Here is a 23413-nt window from a genome sequence, read left to right as displayed (position 1 = left end):
GAGATGATCATGGACTGTTAGATATCAGACAAACAGCAGTAATACACAAATGCATTTCTACTGTTGTGTAACTAATTCCAGAATACATTGAACTGAATTCACTTCAGCAGAATGGGTAAAGCCTGAGTCATCGTAGACGCTTAGACGTAAGGGAATGTACATGAAAACAAGAGAACTGGACAAGTTATTGATGCCTCTGCATTATCGTTAGTAATTACAATATGTTCAGAATTGTATGTATTGATCAGACATTTAATTAATCATTTACAAGGAGCCAGAATAGCCAAAATATTGATCAACATGAACACTCATGAGAAATAAAGGTGAGAAATAATGGGGAGACATAGATTTACATAGTAAACTATGGTGAGACATAGTTCAAACAATTTGTAAAACTCCTCTCCTGTCCGAATGCTTGAAAACAAAACAGCACAAAGTAAGGTCATGTGATATTATATCACGTAAAAGTGAATGACTGAGATCTGTCCATCCCAGGACCCCTTTCTGCCCAGTGAGACAGGCCTGATCTGTCCATCCCAGGACCCCTGTCTGCCCAGTGAGACAGGCCTGATCTGTCCATCCCAGGACCCCTGTCTGCCCAGTGAGACAGGCCTGATCTGTCCATCCCAGGACCCCTGTCTGCCCAGTGAGACAGGCCTGATCTGTCCATCCCAGGATGCCTGTCTGCCCAGTGAGACAGGCCTGATCTGTCCATCCCAGGATGCCTGTCTGCCCAGTGAGACAGGCCTGATCTGTCCATCCCAGGACGCCTGTCTGCCCAGTGAGACAGGCCTGATCTGTCCATCCCAGGACGCCTGTCTGCCCAGTGAGACAGGCCTGATCTGTCCATCCCAGGACCCCTGTCTGCCCAGTGAGACAGGCCTGATCTGTCCATCCCAGGATGCCTGTCTGCCCAGTGAGACAGGCCTGATCTGTCCATCCCAGGACGCCTGTCTGCCCAGTGAGACAGGCATGATCTGTCCATCCCAGGACCCCTGTCTGCCCAGTGAGACAGGCCTGATCTGTCCATCCCAGGACGCCTGTCTGCCCAGTGAGACAGGCCTGATCTGTCCATCCCAGGACGCCTGTCTGCCCAGTGAGACAGGCCTGATCTGTCCATCCCAGGACCTCTGTCTGCCCAGTGAGACAGGCCTGATCTGTCCATCCCAGGACCTCTGTCTGCCCAGTGAGACAGGCCTGATCTGTCCATCCCAGGACGCCTGTCTGCCCAGTGAGACAGGCCTGATCTGTCCATCCCAGGATCCCTGTCTGCCCAGTGAGACAGGCCTGATCTGTCCATCCATCTGCCCAGTGTGAAAGGCCTCATCTGTCCATCCATCTGCCCAGTGTGAAAGGCCTGATCTGTCCATCCATCTGCCCAGTGTGAAAGGCCTGATCTGTCCATCCATCTGCCCAGTGTGAAAGGCCTGATCTGTCCATCCATCTGCCCAGTATAAAAGGCCTGACTTGGGCTTTAGGGAATGTAATCAACTGCAGAGATTGATGGGGATGGAAGCGGGATAGGAGGGGGACACGTGTACCCCGCTTCAATCAAACAGGCTTCCGTCACCCCTAGATTCAAGAGGGAGACATATCCAGCTATGGCCTCCTCCTTGTCAGACCTTTCACACAAGTGAAGCATCGTAACGCGCAATTACCTCTTCGAGCTCCTTGTAGTTGCCCTTGTTTTTCTGAACTTTCTCTCTCATCGTGATCCCTAAGTAAAAGCCAACTCTTGCCGATTAGCTTCTGGTGACCCTGTTTCTTCTTACCTTCTCGTTGTTTTGTGGTAGTTTGAATACAAAGACCTTTGTTCATTACATGATCAATGATTTTTCCAAGAAGCTTGAATATCATCTGGGGTTCTTCAGCAAACATCCACTACATTGTTGTTAGCGTTAGCTAGCCATTTTGGAGGAGAAAACTGCACTCTGGTAGCTAGCTAACGTTATCACGTGCTACAAAACTTAGCAAGGCAAATTGAAATATATTACACTATCTCCAAACAAAAATAAACTCTAAAACCAAGAAAACAATATATAATCTAACTCCTCTGTCTCCTGTAGTTTGAAGAAACTCATTTGAATTTAATAATGTGTTAAAAATGCTCAACTATCACAATCTCTATCCAATATGTCACCAACTCACCAAGCTTATCAACACATAGAACTCCCATACACCACTCTAGGTTCAATCTCTGATCCTAGTCCTATGATTGGATGGACAACATGTCAGTTCGTAATGCAAAAGCTTTGATTGGTTGGAGGACGTCCTCTGGAAGTTGTCATAATTACCGTGTAAGTCTAAGGAAAGGGGGTGAGGCCTACGAGTCTCCTAGGTTTTGTATTGAAGTCAATGTACCCAGAGGAGGACGGAAACTAGCTGTCCTCCGGCTACACCATGGTGCTACCTTACAGAGGGCTATTGAGGCTACTGTAGACCTTCAATGCAAAACAGTGTTTTAATCCTTTACTTGGTGATGTATAGTTCTAACTAAAAAGGATCACTTTTTTAATGTTTCATTATTTACAACAAAACAATCTGAAATTGACTCGAGTAGGATGGTCTGACAGGGTTCTCTATCCCGACCACATACAGCCTACCTCTGGTCTGACAGGGAGGAGCCTCACAATGTAGTCAATCTCAAAACACACACTTTGACTTCTCACCCCATGGTTCTGTATCTGTCCCTCTCTCCATCTCCCCAGCCTGCCACCAAGGAGGGTGGTCTGCCCATGCAGGTGGGTAACAAGACAGAGTGTGGCCTGCTTGGCCTGGTGCTGGACCTCAAGAGAGACTACCAACCAATCCGCAACCAGATCCCAGAGGAGAAACTCTACAAGGTCTACACACCATTATTGTTTAGGTTATTTATGGTGGTGGTGGTTGTAGTGGTGGTGGTGGTGGTGGTTGTAGTGGTGGTGATGGTGGTTGTAGTGGTGGTGATGGTGGTTGTAGTGGTGGTGGTGGTGGTGGTTGTAGTGGTGGTGATGGTGGTGGTGGTTGTAGTGGTGGTGATGGTGGTGATGGTGATGGTGGTGGTGGTGGTTGTAGTGGTGGTGATGGTGGTGGTGGTTGTAGTGGTGGTGATGGTGGTGGTGGTTGTAGTGGTGGTGATGGTGATGGTGGTGATGGTTGTAGTGGTGGTGATGGTGGTGGTGGTTGTAGTGGTGGTGATGGTGATGGTGGTGATGGTGATGGTGGTGGTGGTGGTGGTTGTAGTGGTGGTGATGGTGGTGGTGGTGGTGGTGATGGTGGTTGTAGTGGTGGTGATGGTGGTGGTGGTGGTGGTGATGGTGGTGGTGGTGGTGGTGGTGGTGGTGGTTGGTAGGTGGTGGTGGTGGTGGTTGTAGTGGTGGTGATGGTGGTGGTTGTAGTGGTGGTGATGGTGGTGGTGGTGGTGGTTGTAGTGGTGGTGATGGTGGTGGTGGTGGTGGTTGTAGTGGTGGTGATGGTGGTGGTGGTGGTGGTTGTAGTGGTGGTGATGGTGATGGTGGTGGTGGTTGTAGTGGTGGTGATGGTGGTGGTGGTGGTGGTTGTAGTGGTGGTGATGGTGGTGGTTGTAGTAGTGGTGATGGTGGTGGTGGTTGTAGTGGTGGTGATGGTGGTGGTGGTGGTGGTTGTAGTGGTGGTGATGGTGGTGGTGGTGGTGGTTGTAGTGGTGGTGATGGTGGTGGTGGTTGTAGTGGTGGTGGTGGTTGTAGTGGTGGTGATGGTGATGGTGGTGATGGTGGTGGTGGTGGTGGTTGTAGTGGTGGTGGTTGTAGTGGTGGTGATGGTGGTGGTTGTAGTGGTGGTGATGGTGGTGGTGGTGGTGGTTGTAGTGGTGGTGATGGTGGTGGTGGTGGTGGTGGTAGTGGTGGTGATGGTGGTGGTGGTTGTAGTGGTGGTGATGATGGTGGTGGTGGTGGTTGTAGTGGTGGTGATGGTGGTGGTGGTGGTGGTTGTAGTGGTGGTGATGGTGGTGGTGGTGGTGGTTGTAGTGGTGGTGATGGTGATGGTGGTGGTGGTTGTAGTGGTGGTGGTGGTGGTGGTTGTAGTGGTGGTGATGGTGGTGGTGGTTGTAGTGGTGGTGGTGGTTGTAGTGGTGGTGATGGTGGTGGTGGTTGTAGTGGTGGTGATGGTGATGGTGGTGATGGTGGTGGTGGTGGTGGTTGTAGTGGTGGTGGTGGTTGTAGTGGTGGTGATGGTGGTGGTTGTAGTGGTGGTGATGGTGGTGGTGGTGGTGGTTGTAGTGGTGGTGATGGTGGTGGTGGTGTAGTGGTGGTGGTGGTGGTTGTAGTGGTGGTGGTTGTAGTGGTGGTGATGGTGGTGGTGGTGGTGGTTGTTGTAGTGGTGGTGATGGTGGTGGTGGTGGTGGTTGTAGTGGTGGTGATGGTGGTGGTGGTGGTGGTTGTAGTGGTGGTGATGGTGGTGGTGGTGGTGGTGGTGTAGTGGTGGTGGTGATGGTGGTGATGGTGGTGGTGTAGTGGTGGTGGTGGTGGTGGTGGTGGTGTAGTGGTGGTGATGGTGATGATGATGGTTGTAGTGGTGGTGGTTGTAGTGGTGGTGGTGATGGTGGTGGTGGTTGTAGTGGTGGTGATGGTTGTTGTAGTGGTGGTGATGGTGATGATGATGGTTGTAGTGGTGGTGGTTGTAGTGGTGGTGGTGATGGTGGTGGTGGTGGTGATGGTTGTAGTGGTGGTGATGGTGGTGGTGTAGTGGTGGTGATGGTGGTGGTGGTGGTGATGGTGGTGGTGGTGATGGTTGTAGTGGTGGTGATGGTGGTGGTGGTTGTAGTGGTGGTGATGGTGGTGGTGGTTGTAGTGGTGGTGATGGTGGTGGTTGTAGTGGTGGTGATGGTGGTGGTTGTAGTGGTGGTGATGGTGGTGGTTGTAGTGGTGGTGATGGTGGTGGTTGTAGTGGTGGTGATGGTGGTTGTAGTGGTGGTGATGGTGGTTGTAGTGGTGGTGGTGGTGGTTGTAGTGGTGGTGATGGTGGTGGTTGTAGTGGTGGTGATGGTGGTGGTTGTAGTGGTGGTGATGGTGGTGGTTGTAGTGGTGGTGATGGTGGTGGTTGTAGTGGTGGTGGTTGTAGTGGTGATGGTTGTAGTGGTGGTGGTTGTAGTGGTGATGGTTGTAGTGTGGTGGTGGTTGTAGTGGTGATGGTGATGTGGTGGTGGTGGTTGTAGTGGTGATGGTTGTAGTGGTGGTGGTTGTAGTGGTGGTGGTTGTAGTGGTGGTGGTTGTAGTGGTGATGGTTGTAGTGGTGGTGGTTGTAGTGGTGATGGTTGTAGTGGTGGTGGTTGTAGTGGTGATGGTTGTAGTGGTGGTGGTTGTAGTGGTGATGGTTGTAGTGGTGGTGGTTGTAGTGGTGATGGTTGTAGTGGTGGTGGTGGTGATGATTATGTTTTTTTTATATATACAGTTCTCTCTAATTCTAATTCTGTCTCTAACTCCAATTATGTCTCTAATTCTGTCTCTAACTCCAATTATGTCTCTAATTCTGTCTCTAACTCCAATTATGTCTCTAATTCTGTCTCTAACTTTAATTATGTCTCCAACTCTAATTCTGTCCCGAATTCTGTCTCTAACTCTAATTCTGTCTCTAATTCTGTCTCTAACTCTAATTCTGTCTCTAATTCTGTCTCTAATTCTGTCTCTAACTCTAATTCTGTCTCTAATTCTGTCTCTAACTCGAATTCTGTCTATAATTCTGTCTATAATTCTGTCTCGGTAACTCTAATTCTGTCTCTAATTCTGTCTCTAATTCTAATTCTGTCTCTAACTCTAATTCTGTCTCTAATTCTGTCTCTAACTCTAATTCTGTCTCTAATTCTAATTCTGTCTAAATATAATTCTGTCTCTAATTCTAATTCTGTCTAACTGTAATTTTGTCTCTAATTCTGTCTCTAACTTTAATTCTGTCTCTAACTCTAATTCTGTATCCAATTTTGTCCCCAATTATGTCTCTAACTCTGTCTCTCATTCTGTCTCTAACTCTAAATCTGTCTCTAACTCTAATTCTGTCTCTAAATCTGTCTCTAACTCTAATTCTGTCTATAATTCTGTATCTAATTCTGTCTCTAACTCTAATTCTGTCTCTAAATCTGTCTCTAACTCTAATTCTGTCTATAATTCTGTATCTAATTCTATTTCTGATTGTACCAGGTATACACCTTCAACTCGGCCAGGAAGTCCATGTCCACTGTCATCAAACTATCAGACGGCAGCTTCAGGATGTACAGCAAGGGAGCCTCTGAGATCGTCCTGAAGAAGTGAGTGGTTAACAGCTGGATGCGATACCATAGATGTCTTCAGTTTCCAGCGCTGTATCCAGAAAGGAAAGCAGCCTCTAGGCTCTAGGCTCTAGGCTCTACCCTCTAGGCTCTACCCTCTAGGCTCTACCCTCTAGGCTCTAGACTCTAGCCCTCTACGCTCTACCCTCTAGACTCTAGCCCTCTAACCTCTACCCTCTAGACTCTACCCTCTACCCTCTAGACTCTACCCTCTAGGCTCTACCCTCTAGTCTCTACCCTCTAGCCCCTACCCTCTAGTCTCTACCCTCTAGCCTCTACCCTCTACCTTCTAGGCTCTACCCTCTAGACTCTACCCTCTAGACTCTACCCTCTGCCACCCTACCCTCTAGCCTCTACCCTCTACCTTCTAGGCTCTACCCTCTAGGCTCTACCCTCTAGGCTCTGGCCCTCTACCTTCTAGGCTCTACCCTCTAGACTCTACCCTCTGCCACCCTAACCTCTAGCCTCTACCCTCTAGGCTCTACCCTCTAGGCTCTACCCTCTAGGCTCTAGTCTCTACCTTCTATCCTCTAGGCTCTAGCCATCTACCTTCTAGGCTCTAGCCATCTACCCTCTAGACTCTACCCTCTAGGCTCTACCCTCTAGTCTCTACCCTCTAGCCCCTACCCTCTAGTCTCTACCCTCTAGCCTCTACCCTCTACCTTCGAGGCTCTACCCTCTAGGCTCTAGCCCTCTACCCTCTAGGCTCTAGCCTCTAGGCTCCTAGCCTCTAGGCTCCCCTCTAGGCTCTACCCTCTAGGCTCTAGTCTCTACCTTCTATCCTCTAGGCTCTAGCCATCTACCTTCTAGGCTCTAGCCATCTACCCTCTAGACTCTACCCTCTAGGCTCTACCCTCTAGGCTCTTACTTCTAGGCTCTACCCTCTAGGCTCTACCCTCTAGCCACTACGCTCTACCCCCTAGCCTCTACCCTCTGCCACCCTAACCTCTAGCCTCTACCCTCTAGGCGCTACCCTCTAGGCTCTACCCTCTAGGCTCTACCATCTAGCCACTAGGCTCTACCCCCTAGCCTCTAGGCTCTACCCTCTAGGCTCTACCCCTTAGCCTCTACCCCCTAGGCTCTACCCTCTAGGCTCTACCCTCTAGGCTCTACTCGCGATGCACTAGTTGAGATCTGACATGGGATTACAATCCTCTCAGATCTCCTTAGCAGAGGCCCTAAGGAGCTAGGTGGTTGATTTGGGGGATTGATTGCAGCTACAAACACTGAATTTATGATGTTCGTCACTGATCTACCCAATGCTTTACCTGTGCTTGTTTTCGAATTGTGGCACCCCTGACCTCTGACCTTTCTAACCCCCCCAGGTGCACTAAGATCCTGAACCAGGAAGGTGAACCGCGGGTGTTCCGTCCCCGGGATAAGGACGAGATGGTGAAGAAGGTGATCGAGCCGATGGCGTGTGACGGGCTGCGGACCATCTGCGTGGCGTACCGTGACTTCCCTGCCGACCCAGAACCCCTCTGGGACAACGAGAACGACATCCTCAATGAGCTGACGGCCGTCTGTGTGGTCGGGATAGAGGATCCTGTCAGACCAGAGGTAGGCTGTGTGTGGTCGGGATAGAGAACCCTGTCAGACCAGAGGTAGGCTGTGTGTGGTCGGGATAGAGAACCCTGTCAGACCAGAGGTAGGCTGTGTGTGGTCGGGATAGAGAACCCTGTCAGACCAGAGGTAGGCTGTGTGTGGTCGGGATAGAGAACCCTGTCAGACCAGAGGTAGGCTGTGTGTGGTCGGGATAGAGAACCCTGTCAGACCAGAGGTAGGCTGTGTGTGGTCGGGATAGAGGGTCCTGTCAGACCAGAGGTAGGCTGTATGTGGTCGGGAAAGAGAACCCTGTCAGACCAGAGGTAGGCTGTGTGTGGTCGGGATAGAGGGTCCTGTCAGACCAGAGGTAGGCTGTATGTGGTCGGGATAGAGAACCCTGTCAGACCAGAGGTAGGCTGTGTGTGGTCGGGATAGAGGGTCCTGTCAGACCAGAGGTAGGCTGTGTGTGGTCGGGATAGAGGGTCCTGTCAGACCAGAGGTAGGCTGTATGTGGTCGGGATAGAGGGTCCTGTCAGACCAGAGGTAGGCTGTGTGTGGTCGGGATAGAGGACCCTGTCAGACCAGAGGTAGGCTGTGTGTGGTCGGGATAGAGGGTCCTGTCAGACCAGAGGTAGGCTGTATGTGGTCGGGAAAGAGAACCCTGTCAGACCAGAGGTAGGCTGTGTGTGGTCGGGATAGAGGGTCCTGTCAGACCAGAGGTAGGCTGTGTGTGGTCGGGATAGAGAACCCTGTCAGACCAGAGGTAGGCTGTGTGGGTCGGGATAGAGGGTCCTGTCAGACCAGAGGTAGGCTGTGTGTGGTCGGGATAGAGAACCTGTCAGACCAGAGGTAGGCTGTATGTGGTCGGGATAGAGGACCCTGTCAGACCAGAGGTAGGCTGTGTGTGGTCGGGATAGAGGGTCCTGTCAGACCAGAGGTAGGCTGTGTGTGGTCGGGATAGAGGTCCTGTCCATTACCAGAGGTAGGCTGTACTACTACTCCTCCATTATACTACTACTCCATTATACTACTCCTTCCATTATACTACTACTACTGTATTATACTACTACTCCTCCATTATACTAACCCTGTCCATTATACCATTATACTACTACTGTTATACTACTACTCCATTATACTACCCTCCATTATACTACTACTCCTCCATTATACTACTACTCCTCCATTATACTACTACTCTCCATTATACTACTACTCCATTATACTACTACTCTACTACCTCCATTATACTACTACTCCTCCATTATACTACTACCCATCCATTATACTACTACTCCCATTATACTACTACTCCATTATACTACTACTCCATTATACTACTACTCCTCCCATTATACTACTACCCTCCATTATACTACTACTCCATTATACTACTACTCCATCCATTATACTACTACTACTCCATTATACTACTACTCCATTATACTACTCCATTATACTACTACTCCCATTATACCATTTATACTACTACTCCATTATACTACTACTCCATTATACTACTACTCCTCCATTATACTATACTATTATACTACTACTCCATTATACTACTACTACTCCTCCATTATACTACTACTCCATTATACTATTATACTACTACTCCTCCATTATACTACTACTCCATTATACTACTACTCCTCCATTATACTACTCCATTATACTACTCCCATTATACTACTACTCCATTATACTACTATTATTATACTACTACTCCTCCATTATACTACTACTACTCCATTATACTACTACTCCTCCATTATACTACTACTCCTCCATTATACTACTATTATTATACTACTACTCCTCCATTATACTACTATTATACTACTACTCCTCCATTATACTACTACTCCTCCATTATACTACTATTATACTACTACTCCTCCATTATACTACTACTCCCATTATACCATTATTATACTACTACTCCTCCATTATACTACTACTCCTCCATTATACTACTACTCCTTATACTACATTATACTACTATTATACTACTACTCTCCATTATACTACTACTCCTCCATTATACTACTACTCCATCCATTATACTACTACTCCTCCATTATACTACTACTCTCCATTATACTACTACTACTCCATTATACTACTACTCTCCATTATACTACTACTTATACTACTACCATTATACTACTACTACCTCCATTATACTACTACTCCTCCATTATACTCCATTATACTACTCCTCCATTATACTACTACTCTCCATTATACTACTACTCCTCCATTATACTACTACTCCTCCATTATACTACTATTATACTACTCTCCATTATACTACTACTACTCCATTATACTACTACTACTCCATTATACTACTACTCCTCCATTATACTACTACTACTCCATTATACTACTACTACTACTCCATTATACTACTACTCTCCATTATACTACTACTCCATTATACTACTACTCCATTATACTACTACTCCTCCATTATACTACTACTACTCCATTATACTACTACTCCATTATACTACTACTCCTCCATTATACTACTACTCCTCCATTATACTACTCCATTATACTACTACTCCTCCATTATACTACTACTCCTCCATTATACTACTACTCCTCCATTATACTACTACCTCCATTATACTACTACTCCCATTATACTACTACTCCTCCATTATACTACTACTCCTCCATTATACTACTACTCCATTATACTACTACTCCTCCATTATACTACTACTCCATTATACTACTACTACTCCATTATACTACTACTCCATTATACTACTACTACTACTCCATTATACTACTACTACTCCATTATACTACTACTCCTCCATTTTACTACTCCTCCATTATACTACTACTCCTCCATTATACTACTCCTCCATTATACTACTACTCCCATTATACTACTACTCCTCCATTATACTACTACTCCTCCATTATACTACTACCTCCATTATACTACTACTCCTCCATTATACTACTACTCCATTATACTACTACTCCTCCATTATACTACTACTCCTCCATTATATACTACTACTCCTCCATTATACTACTACTCCATTATACTACTACTACCTCCATTATACTACTACTCCTCCATTATACTACTATTATACTACTACTCCTCCATTATACTACTACTCCATTATACTACCATTATACTACTACTCCTCCATTATACTACTACTCCTCCATTATACTACTACTCCATTATACTACTATTATACTACTACTCCTCCATTATACTACTACTATTATACTACTACTCCATTATACTACTACTCCTCCATTATACTACTACTACTACTCCATTATACTACTACTCCATTATACTACTACTACTCCATTATACTACTACTCCTCCATTATACTACTACTCCATTATACTACTACTACTACTCCATTATACTACTACTCCTCCATTATACTACTACTCCATTATACTACTACTCCTCCATTATACTACTCCTCCATTATACTACTACTCCTCCATTATACTACTACTCCTCCATTATACTACTACTCTCCATTATACTACTACTCCTCCATTATACTACTACTCCTCCATTATACTACTACTCCTCCATTATACTACTACTCCTCCATTATACTACTACTCCATTATACTACTACTCCTCCATTATACTACTACTCCATTATACTACATTATACTACTACTCCTCCATTATACTACTACTCCTCCATTATACTACTACTCCATTATACTACTACTCCTCCATTATACTACTACTCCATTATACTACTACTCCTCCATTATACTACTACTCCTCCATTATACTACTCCTCCATTATACTACTACTCCTCCATTATACTACTACTCCTCCATTATACTACTCCTCCATTATACTACTACTCCTCCATTATACTACTACTCATTATACTACTATTCCATTATACTACTACTCCTCCATTATACTACTACTCCTCCATTATACTACCTCCATTATACTACTACTCTTCCATTATACTACTACTCTCCATTATACTACTCCTCCATTATACTACTACTCCTCCATTATACTACTACTCCATTATACTACTACTTCCATTATACTACTACTCCTCCATTATACTACTACTCCTCCATTATACTACTACTCCTCCATTATACTACTACTCCTCCATTATACTACTACTCCTCCATTATACTACTACTCCTCCATTATACTACTACCTCCATTATACTACTAATCTCCATTATACTACTACTACTCTCCATTATACTACTACTCCTCCATTATACTACTACCTCCATTATACTACTACTCCTCCATTATACTACTACTCCTCCATTATACTACTACTCCTCCATTATACTACTACTCCTTATACTACATTATACTACTACTCCTCCATTATACTACTACTCCCATTATACTACTACTCCTCCATTATACTACTACTCCTCCATTATACTACTACTCCTCCATTATACTACTACTCCATTATACTACTACCTCCATTATACTACTCCTCCATTATACTACTACTCCTCCATTATACTACTACTCCTCCATTATACTACTACTTATTATACTACTACTCCATTATACTACTACTCCTTATACCATTATACTACTACTCCCATTATACTACTACTCCATTATACTACTACTCCTCCATTATACTACTACTACTCCATTATACTACTACTCCCATTATACTACTACTCCTCCATTATACTACTACTCCTCCATTATACTACTACTCCATTATACTACTACTCCTCCATTATACTACTACTCCTCCATTATACTACTATTATACTCCTCCATTATACTACTACTCCATCCATTATTATACTACTACTCCTCCATTATACTACTACTCCATTATACTACTACTCCTCCATTATACTACTACTCTCCATTATACTACTACCTCCATTATACTACTACTCTCCATTACTACTACTACTCCATTATACTACTACTCCTCCATTATACTACTCCTCCATTATACTACTACTCCTCCATTATACTACTACTCCTCCATTATACTACTACCTCCATTATACTACTACTACTCCATTATACTACTACTCCTCCATTATACTACTACTCCTCCATTATACTACTCCTCCATTATACTACTACTCCTCCATTATACTACTACTCCATTATACTACTACTCCTCCATTATACTACTACTACTCCATTATACTACTACTCCTCCATTATACTACTACTCCTCCATTATACTACTCCTCCATTATACTACTACTCCTCCATTATACTACTACTCCTCCATTATACTACTACTCCTCCATTATACTACTACTCCTCCATTATACTACTACTCCTCCATTATACTACTCCTCCATTATACTACTACTCCTCCATTATACTACTACTCCTCCATTATACTACTACCTCCATTATACTACTACCTCCATTATACTACTACTCCTTATACCATTATACTACTACTCCTCCATTATACTACTACTATCCATTATACTACTACTCCATTATACTACACTTATTATACTACTACTCCTCCATTATACTACTACTCCTCCATTATACTACTACTCTCCATTATACTACTACTCCTCCATTATACTACTACCTCCATTATACTCCATTATACTACTACTCCTCCATTATACTACTACTCCATTATACTACTACTCCTCCATTATACTACTACTCCATTATACTACTACTCTCCATTATACTACTACCCTCCATTATACTACTACTCCATTATACTACTACTCCTCCATTATACTACTACTCCTCCATTATACTACTACTCCTCCATTATACTACTACTCCTCCATTATACTACTACTCCTCCATTATACTACTACTCCTCCATTATACTACTACTCCTCCATTATACTACTACTCCTCCATTATACTACTACCCTCCATTATACTACTACTCCATTATACTACTACCCTCCATTATACTACTACCTCCATTATACTACTACTCCCATTATACTACTACTCCTCCATTATACTACTACTCCTCCATTATACTACTACTCCTCCATTATACTACTACTCCTCCCATTATACTACTACCCATTATACTACTACTCCTCCATTATACTACTACTCCTCCATTATACTACTATTATACTACTACTACCTCCATTATACTACTACTCCTCCATTATACTACTATTATACTACTCCTCCATTATACTACTCCTCCATTATACTACTCCTCCATTATACTACTACTCCTCCATTATACTACTACTCCTCCATTATACTACTACCCTCCATTATACTACTACTCCTCCATTATACTACTACTCCATTATACTACTACTCCTCCATTATACTACTACTCACCTCCATTATACTACTATTATACTACTACTCCATTATACTACTACTCCCATTATACTACTACTTCCATTATACTACTACTCCTCCATTATACTACTACTCCTCCATTATACTACTACCTCCATTATACTACTACTCCTCCATTATACTACTACTCCTCCATTATACTACTACTCCTCCATTATACTACTCCATTATACTACTACTCCTCCATTATACTACTACTCCTCCATTATACTACTACTCCTCCATTATACTACTACTACTCCATTATACTACTACTCCTCCATTATACTACTACTCCTCCATTATACTACTACTCCTCCATTATACTACTACTCCATTATACTATACTACTACTCCATTATACTACTACTCCTCCATTATACTACTACTCCTCCATTATACTACTACCCTCCATTATACTACTACTCCTCCATTATACTACTCCTCCATTATACTACTACTCCTCCATTATACTACTACTCCATTATACTACTACTCCTCCATTATACTACTACTCCTCCATTATACTACTACTCCATTATACTACTACTCCTCCATTATACTACTACTCCTCCATTATACTACTACTCCTCCATTATACTACTACTCCATTATACTACTACTACTCCATTATACTACTACTACTCCATTATACTACTACTCCATTATACTACTACTACTACTCCATTATACTACTACTACTCCATTATACTACTACTCCTCCATTATACTACTACTCCTCCATTATACTACTACTCCATTATACTACTACTCCTCCATTATACTACTACTCCTCCATTATACTACTCCTCCATTATACTACTACTCCTCCATTATACTACTACTCCTCCATTATACTACTACTCCTCCATTATACTACTACTCCTCCATTATACTACTACTCCTCCATTATACTACTACTCCTCCATTATACTACTCCTCCATTATACTACTACTCCATTATACTACTACTCCATTATACTACTACTCCATTATACTACTACTACTCCATTATACTACTACCTCCATTATACTACTACTCCTCCATTATACTACTCCTCCATTATACTACTACTCCATTATACTACTTCCATTATACTACTACTCCATTATACTACTCCTCCATTATACTACTACTCCTCCATTATACTACTACTCCTCCATTATACTACTACTCCTCCATTATACTACTACTACTCCATTATACTACTACTCCTCCATTATACTACTACTCCTCCATTATACTACTACTCCTCCATTATACTACTACTCCTCCATTATACTACTACTCCTCCATTATACTACTACCCTCCATTATACTACTACTCCTCCATTATACTACTACTCTCCATTATACTACTACTCCTCCATTATACTACTTATACTACCTCCATTATACTACTACTCCTCCATTATACTACTACTCCTCCATTATACTACTACTCCTCCATTATACTACTACTCCTCCATTATACTACTACCATTATACTACTCCTCCATTATACTACTACTATTATACTACTACTCCTTATTACTACTACTCCTCCATTATACTACTACCCTCCATTATACTACTACTCCATTATACTACTACTCCTCCATTATACTACTACTACTCCATTATACTACTACCTCCATTATACTACTACTACCTCCATTATACTACTACCTCCATTATACTACTACTCCTCCATTATACTACTATTATACTACTACTCCTCCATTATACTACTCCATTATACTACTACTCCTCCATTATACTACTACTCCTCCATTATACTACTACTCCTCCATTATACTACTATTATACTACTCCTCCATTATACTACTACTCCTCCATTATACTACTACTCCATTATACTACTCCTCCATTATACTACTACTCCTCCATTATACTACTACTCTACTACTCTCCATTATACTACTACTCCTCCATTATACTACTACTCCTCCATTATACTACTGTGCTCCATTATACTACTACTCCATTATACTACTACTCCTCCATTATACTACTACCTCCATTATACTACTACTCCTCCATTATACTACTACTCCCATTATACTACTACTCCTCCATTATACTACTCCTCCATTATACTACTATTATACTACTCTCCATTATACTACTACTCCTCCATTATACTACTCCTCCATTATACTACTACTCTCCATTATACTACTACTCCTCCATTATACTACTACCTCCATTATACTACTACTCCTCCATTATACTACTACTCCATTATACTACTACTCCTCCATTATACTACTACTCCATCCATTATTATACTACTACTCCCATTATACTACTACTCCATTATACTACTACTCCTCCATTATACTACTACTCCATTATACTACTACTCCTCCATTATACTACTACTACTCCATTATACTACTACTACTCCATTATACTACTACTCCATTATACTACTACTCCTCCATTATACTACTACTCCTCCATTATACTACTACTCCTCCATTATACTACTACTCCATTATACTACTACTCCTCCATTATACTACTACTCCTCCATTATACTACTACTCCTCCATTATACTACTATTATACTACTCCCTCCATTATTACTACTACTCCTCCATTATACTACTACTCCCTCCATTATACTACTACTCCTCCATTATACTACTACCTACTCCATTATACTACTACTCCTCCATTATACTACTACTCCATTATTATACTACTACCTCCATTATACTACTACTCCATTATACTACTACTCCTCCATTATACTACTACTCCTCCATTATACTACTATTATACTACTACTCCCATTATACTACTACTCCTCCATTATACTACTACTCCTCCATTATACTACTACTCCTCCATTATACTACTACTCCTCCATTATACTACTACTCCTCCATTATACTACTACTCCATTATACTACTACTCCATTATACTACTACTCCTCCATTATACTACTACTCCATTATACTACTACCTCCATTATACTACTACTCCTCCATTATACTACTACTCCATTATACTACTCCTCCATTATACTACTACTACTCCATTATACTACTCCTCCATTATACTACTACTCCATTATACTACTACTCCTCCATTATACTACTACTACTACTCCATTATACTACTACCCTCCATTATACTACTACTCCTCCATTATACTACTACCTCCATTATACTACTACTCCCATTATACTACTACTCCTCCATTATACTACTACTCCTCCATTATACTACTACCTCCATTATACTACTACTCCTCCATTATACTACTACTCCTCCATTATACTACTCTCCATTATACTACTACTCCTCCATTATACTACTACTCCATTATACTACTACTCCTCCATTATACTACTACTCTCCATTATACTACTACTTATTATACTACTATTATACTACTACTCCATTATACTACTACTCCTCCATTATACTACTACTCCTCCATTATACTACTCCTCCATTATACTACTACTCCATTATACTACTACTCCATTATACTACTACTCCTCCATTATACTACTACTCCTCCATTATACTACTACTCCTCCATTATACTACTACTCCATTATACTACTACTCCATTATACTACTACTCCTCCATTATACTACTACTCCCATTATACTACTACTCCTCCATTATACTACTACTCCTCCATTATACTACTCCTCCATTATACTACTACTCCTCCATTATACTACTACTTATTATACTACTACTCCTCCATTATACTACTACTCTCCATTATACTACTACTCCTCCATTATACTACTACTCCATTATACTACATTTATACTACTACTCCTCCATTATACTACTACTCCATTATACTACTACTACTCCATTATACTACTACTACTCCATTATACTACTACTCCTCCATTATACTACTACTACTCCATTATACTACTACTCTCCATTATACTACTATTATACTACTACTCCATTATACTACTACTCCATTATACTACTACTCCTCCATTATACTACTACTCCATTATACTACTACTCCATTATACTACTACTTATTATACTACTACTCCTCCATTATACTACTACCTCCATTATACTACTACTCCTCCATTATACTACTACTCCATTATACTACTACTCCTCCATTATACTACTACTCCTCCATTATACTACTACTCCTCCATTATACTACTACTCCTCCATTATACTACTACTCCATTATACTACTACTCCTCCATTATACTACTACTCCTCCATTATACTACTACTCCATTATACTACTACTCCTCCATTATACTACTACTCCATTATACTACTACTCCTCCATTATACTACTACTACTCCATTATACTACTACTCCTCCATTATACTACTACTACTCCTCCATTATACTACTACTCCTCCATTATACTACTCCTCCATTATACTACTACTCCTCCATTATACTACTACTCCTCCATTATACTACTACTCCATTATACTACTACTCCTCCATTATACTACTACTACTCCATTATACTACTACTCCTCCATTATACTACTACCTCCATTATACTACTACTCCTCCATTATACTACTCTTATACTACTACTCCATTATACTACTACTCCTCCATTATACTACTACTCCATTATACTACTACTCCTCCATTATACTACTACTCCTCCATTATACTACTACTCCTCCATTATACTACTACTACTCCATTATACTACTACTCCTCCATTATACTACTACTCCTCCATTATACTACTACCTCCATTATACTACTACTCCATTATACTACTACTCCTCCATTATACTACTACTCCTCCATTATACTACTACTCCATTATACTACTACTCCTCCATTATACTACTACTCCTCCATTATACTACTACTCCTCCATTATACTACTACTCCATTATACTACTACTCCTCCATTATACTACTACTCCTCCATTATACTACTACTCCTCCATTATACTACTACCTCCATTATACTACTCCATTATACTACTACTCCATTATACTACTACTCCTCCATTATACTACTACTCCATTATACTACTACTCCTCCATTATACTACTACTCCTCCATTATACTACTACTACTCCATTATACTACTACTCCTCCATTATACTACTACTCCATTATACTACTACTCCTCCATTATACTACTACTCCATTATACTACTACTCCTCCATTATACTACTACTCCTCCATTATACTACTACTCCTCCATTATACTACTACTCCTCCATTATACTACTACTCCTCCATTATACTACTACTACTCCATTATACTACTACTCCTCCATTATACTACTACTCTCCATTATACTACTACTCCTCCATTATACTACTACTCCTCCATTATACTACTACTACTCCATTATACTACTACTCCTCCATTATACTACTACTCCTCCATTATACTACTACTCCTCCATTATACTACTCCTCCATTATACTACTACTCCTCCATTATACTACTACTTATACTACTACCATTATACTACTACTCCTCCATTATACTACTACTCCATTATACTACTACTCCTCCATTATACTACTACTACTCCTCCATTATACTACTACTCCTCCATTATACTACTACCCTCCATTATACTACTATTATACTACTACTCCTCCATTATACTACTCTCCATTATACTACTACTCCATTATACTACTACTCCTCCATTATACTACTACTCCTCCATTATACTACTACTCCATTATACTACTACTCCTCCATTATACTACTACTCCATTATACTACTACTCCTCCATTATACTACTACTCCTCCATTATACTACTACTCCCATTATACTACTACTCCTCCATTATACTACTACTACTCCATTATACTACTACTCCTCCATTATACTCCTCCATTATACTACTACTCCTCCATTATACTACTACTCCATTATACTACTACTCCTCCATTATACTACTACTCCATTATACTACTACTCTCCATTATACTACTACTCCTCCATTATACTACTACTCCTCCATTATACTACTACTCCTCCATTATACTACTACTCCTCCATTATACTACTACTCCATTATACTACTACTCTCCATTATACTACTACTCCTCCATTATACTACTACTACCTCCATTATACTACTATACTACTCCATTATACTACTACTCCTCCATTATACTACTACCTCCATTATACTACTACTCCATTATACTACTACTCCATTATACTACTACTCCCTCCATTATACTACTACTCTCCATTATACTACTACCTCCATTATACTACTACTCCTCCATTATACTACTACTCCTCCATTATACTACTATTATACTACTACTCCATTATACTACTACTCTCCATTATACTACTACTCCTCCATTATACTACTACTCTTCCATTATACTACTACTCCATTATACTACTACTCTATTATACTCCATTATACTACTACTCCATTATACTACTACCTCCATTATACTACTACTCCTCCATTATACTACTCCTCCATTATACTACTACTCCCATTATACTACTACTCCATTATACTACTACTCCCATTATACTACTACTCCTCCATTATACTACTACTCCTCCATTATACTACTATTATACTACTACTCCATTATACTACTACTCCTCCATTATACTACTCCTCCATTATACTACTACTCCATTATACTACTACTCCATTATACTACTACTACTACTCCATTATACTACTACTACTCCATTATACTACTACTCCATTATACTACTACTACTCCATTATACTACTACTCCATTATATACTACTACTCCTCCATTATACTACTACTACTCCATTATACTACTACCTCCATTATACTACTACTAACTCCATTATACTACTACTCCATTATACTACTACTCCTCCATTATACTACTACTACTCCATTATACTACTACTCCTCCATTATACTACTACTCCTCCATTATACTACTACCTCCATTATACTACTACTCCTCCATTATACTACTACTCCATTATACTACTACTCCATTATACTACTACTCCTCCATTATACTACTACTCCTCCATTATACTACTACTCCATTATACTACTACTCCTCCATTATACTACTACCTCCATTATACTACTACTCCTCCATTATACTACTACTCCTCCATTATACTACTACTCCTCCATTATACTACTACTCCTCCATTATACTACTACTCCTCCATTATACTACTACTCCTCCATTATACTACTACTCCTCCATTATACTACTCCTCCATTATACTACTACTCCTCCATTATACTACTACTCCATTATACTACTACTCCTCCATTATACTACTACTCCTCCATTATACTACTACTCCTCCATTATACTACTACTCCTCCATTATACTACTACTCCATTATACTACTACTCCTCCATTATACTACTACTTCCATTATACTACTACTCCTCCATTATACTACTACTCCCATTATACTACTACTCCTCCATTATACTACTACTCCTCCATTATACTACTACTCCTCCATTATACTACTACTCCATTATACTACTACTCCTCCATTATACTACTACTCTTATACTACTCCATTATACTACTACTCCTCCATTATACTACTACTCCATTATACTACTATTATTATACTACTACTCCCATTATACTACTACTCCTCCATTATACTACTACTCCTCCATTATACTACTACCTCCATTATACTACTACTCCTCCATTATACTACTCCTCCATTATACTACTACTCCATTATACTACTACTCCTCCATTATACTACTACTACTCCATTATACTACTACCCTCCATTATACTACTCCTCCATTATACTACTACTCCTCCATTATACTACTACTCCTCCATTATACTACTACTCCTCCTACCTCCATTATACTACTACTCCTCCATTATACTACTACTCCTCCATTATACTACTATTATACTACTCTTCCATTATACTACTACTCCATTATACTACTACTCCTCCATTATACTACTACTATTATACTACTACTCCTCCATTATACTACTACTCCTCCATTATACTACTACTCCTCCATTATACTACTACTCCTCCATTATACTACTCCATTATACTACTCCTCCATTATACTACTACTCCATTATACTACTACATTATACTACTACTACCTCCATTATACTACTACTCCTCCATTATACTACTACTCCTCCATTATACTACTACTCCTCCATTATACTACTACTCCTCCATTATACTACTACTCCTCCATTATACTACTACTCCTCCATTATACTACTACTCCATTATACTACTACTCCTCCATTATACTACTACTACTCCATTATACTACTACTCCTCCATTATACTACTACTACTCCATTATACTACTACTCCTCCATTATACTACTACTCCATTATACTACTACTCCTCCATTATACTACTACTACTCTCCATTATACTACTATTATACTACTACTCCATTATACTACTACTCCTCCATTATACTACTACTCCTCCATTATACTACTATTATACTACTACTACTCCATTATACTACTATTATACTACTACTCCATTATACTACTACTCCATTATACTACTACTACTCCCATTATACTACTACTACTCCATTATACTACTACTCCATTATACTACTACTACTCCATTATACTACTACTTCCATATACTACTACTACTCCATTATACTACTACTCCTCCATTATACTACTACTCCTCCATTATACTACTACCTCCATTATACTACTATTATACTATTATACTACTACCCTCCATTATACTACTACTACTCCATTATACTACTACTCCTCCATTATACTACTACTCCTCCATTATACTACATTATTATACTACTACTCCTCCATTATACTACTACTCCTCCATTATACTACTACTCCTCCATTATACTACTACTCCTCCATTATACTACTACTCCATTATACTACCATTATACTACTACTACTCCATTATACTACTACTCCTCCATTATACTACTACTCCATTATACTACTACTACTCCATTATACTACTACTCCTCCATTATACTACTCCTCCATTATACTACTACCTCCATTATACTACTACTCCTCCATTATACTACTACCTCCATTATACTACTACTCCTCCATTATACTACTACTCCTCCATTATACTACTACTCCTCCATTATACTACTACTCCTCCATTATACTACTACTCCTCCATTATACTACTACTCCTCCATTATACTACTACTCCTCCATTATACTACTACTCCATTATACTACTACTCCTCCA

General features: G+C 40.6%; 1 protein-coding gene across 1 annotated transcript in view; it reads left to right on the top strand.

Moving 5' to 3' along the window:
• LOC115125610 (plasma membrane calcium-transporting ATPase 2-like) overlaps window positions 1–23413 on the top strand; it is a 228435-nt gene that overhangs the window by 154986 nt on the left and 50036 nt on the right. Inside the window, 3 exon segments of the mRNA XM_065000752.1 lie at window positions 2709–2843; window positions 6150–6256; window positions 7603–7837. Of these exon segments, the coding sequence (XP_064856824.1) occupies window positions 2709–2843; window positions 6150–6256; window positions 7603–7837 (477 nt within the window).

This window comes from Oncorhynchus nerka, linkage group LG15, assembly GCF_034236695.1.
Source record: "Oncorhynchus nerka isolate Pitt River linkage group LG15, Oner_Uvic_2.0, whole genome shotgun sequence".
NCBI lineage: Eukaryota > Metazoa > Chordata > Actinopteri > Salmoniformes > Salmonidae > Oncorhynchus > Oncorhynchus nerka.
Note: the sequence above shows the minus strand (reverse complement) of the source record. Positions and strands in the feature narration are given on the sequence as shown.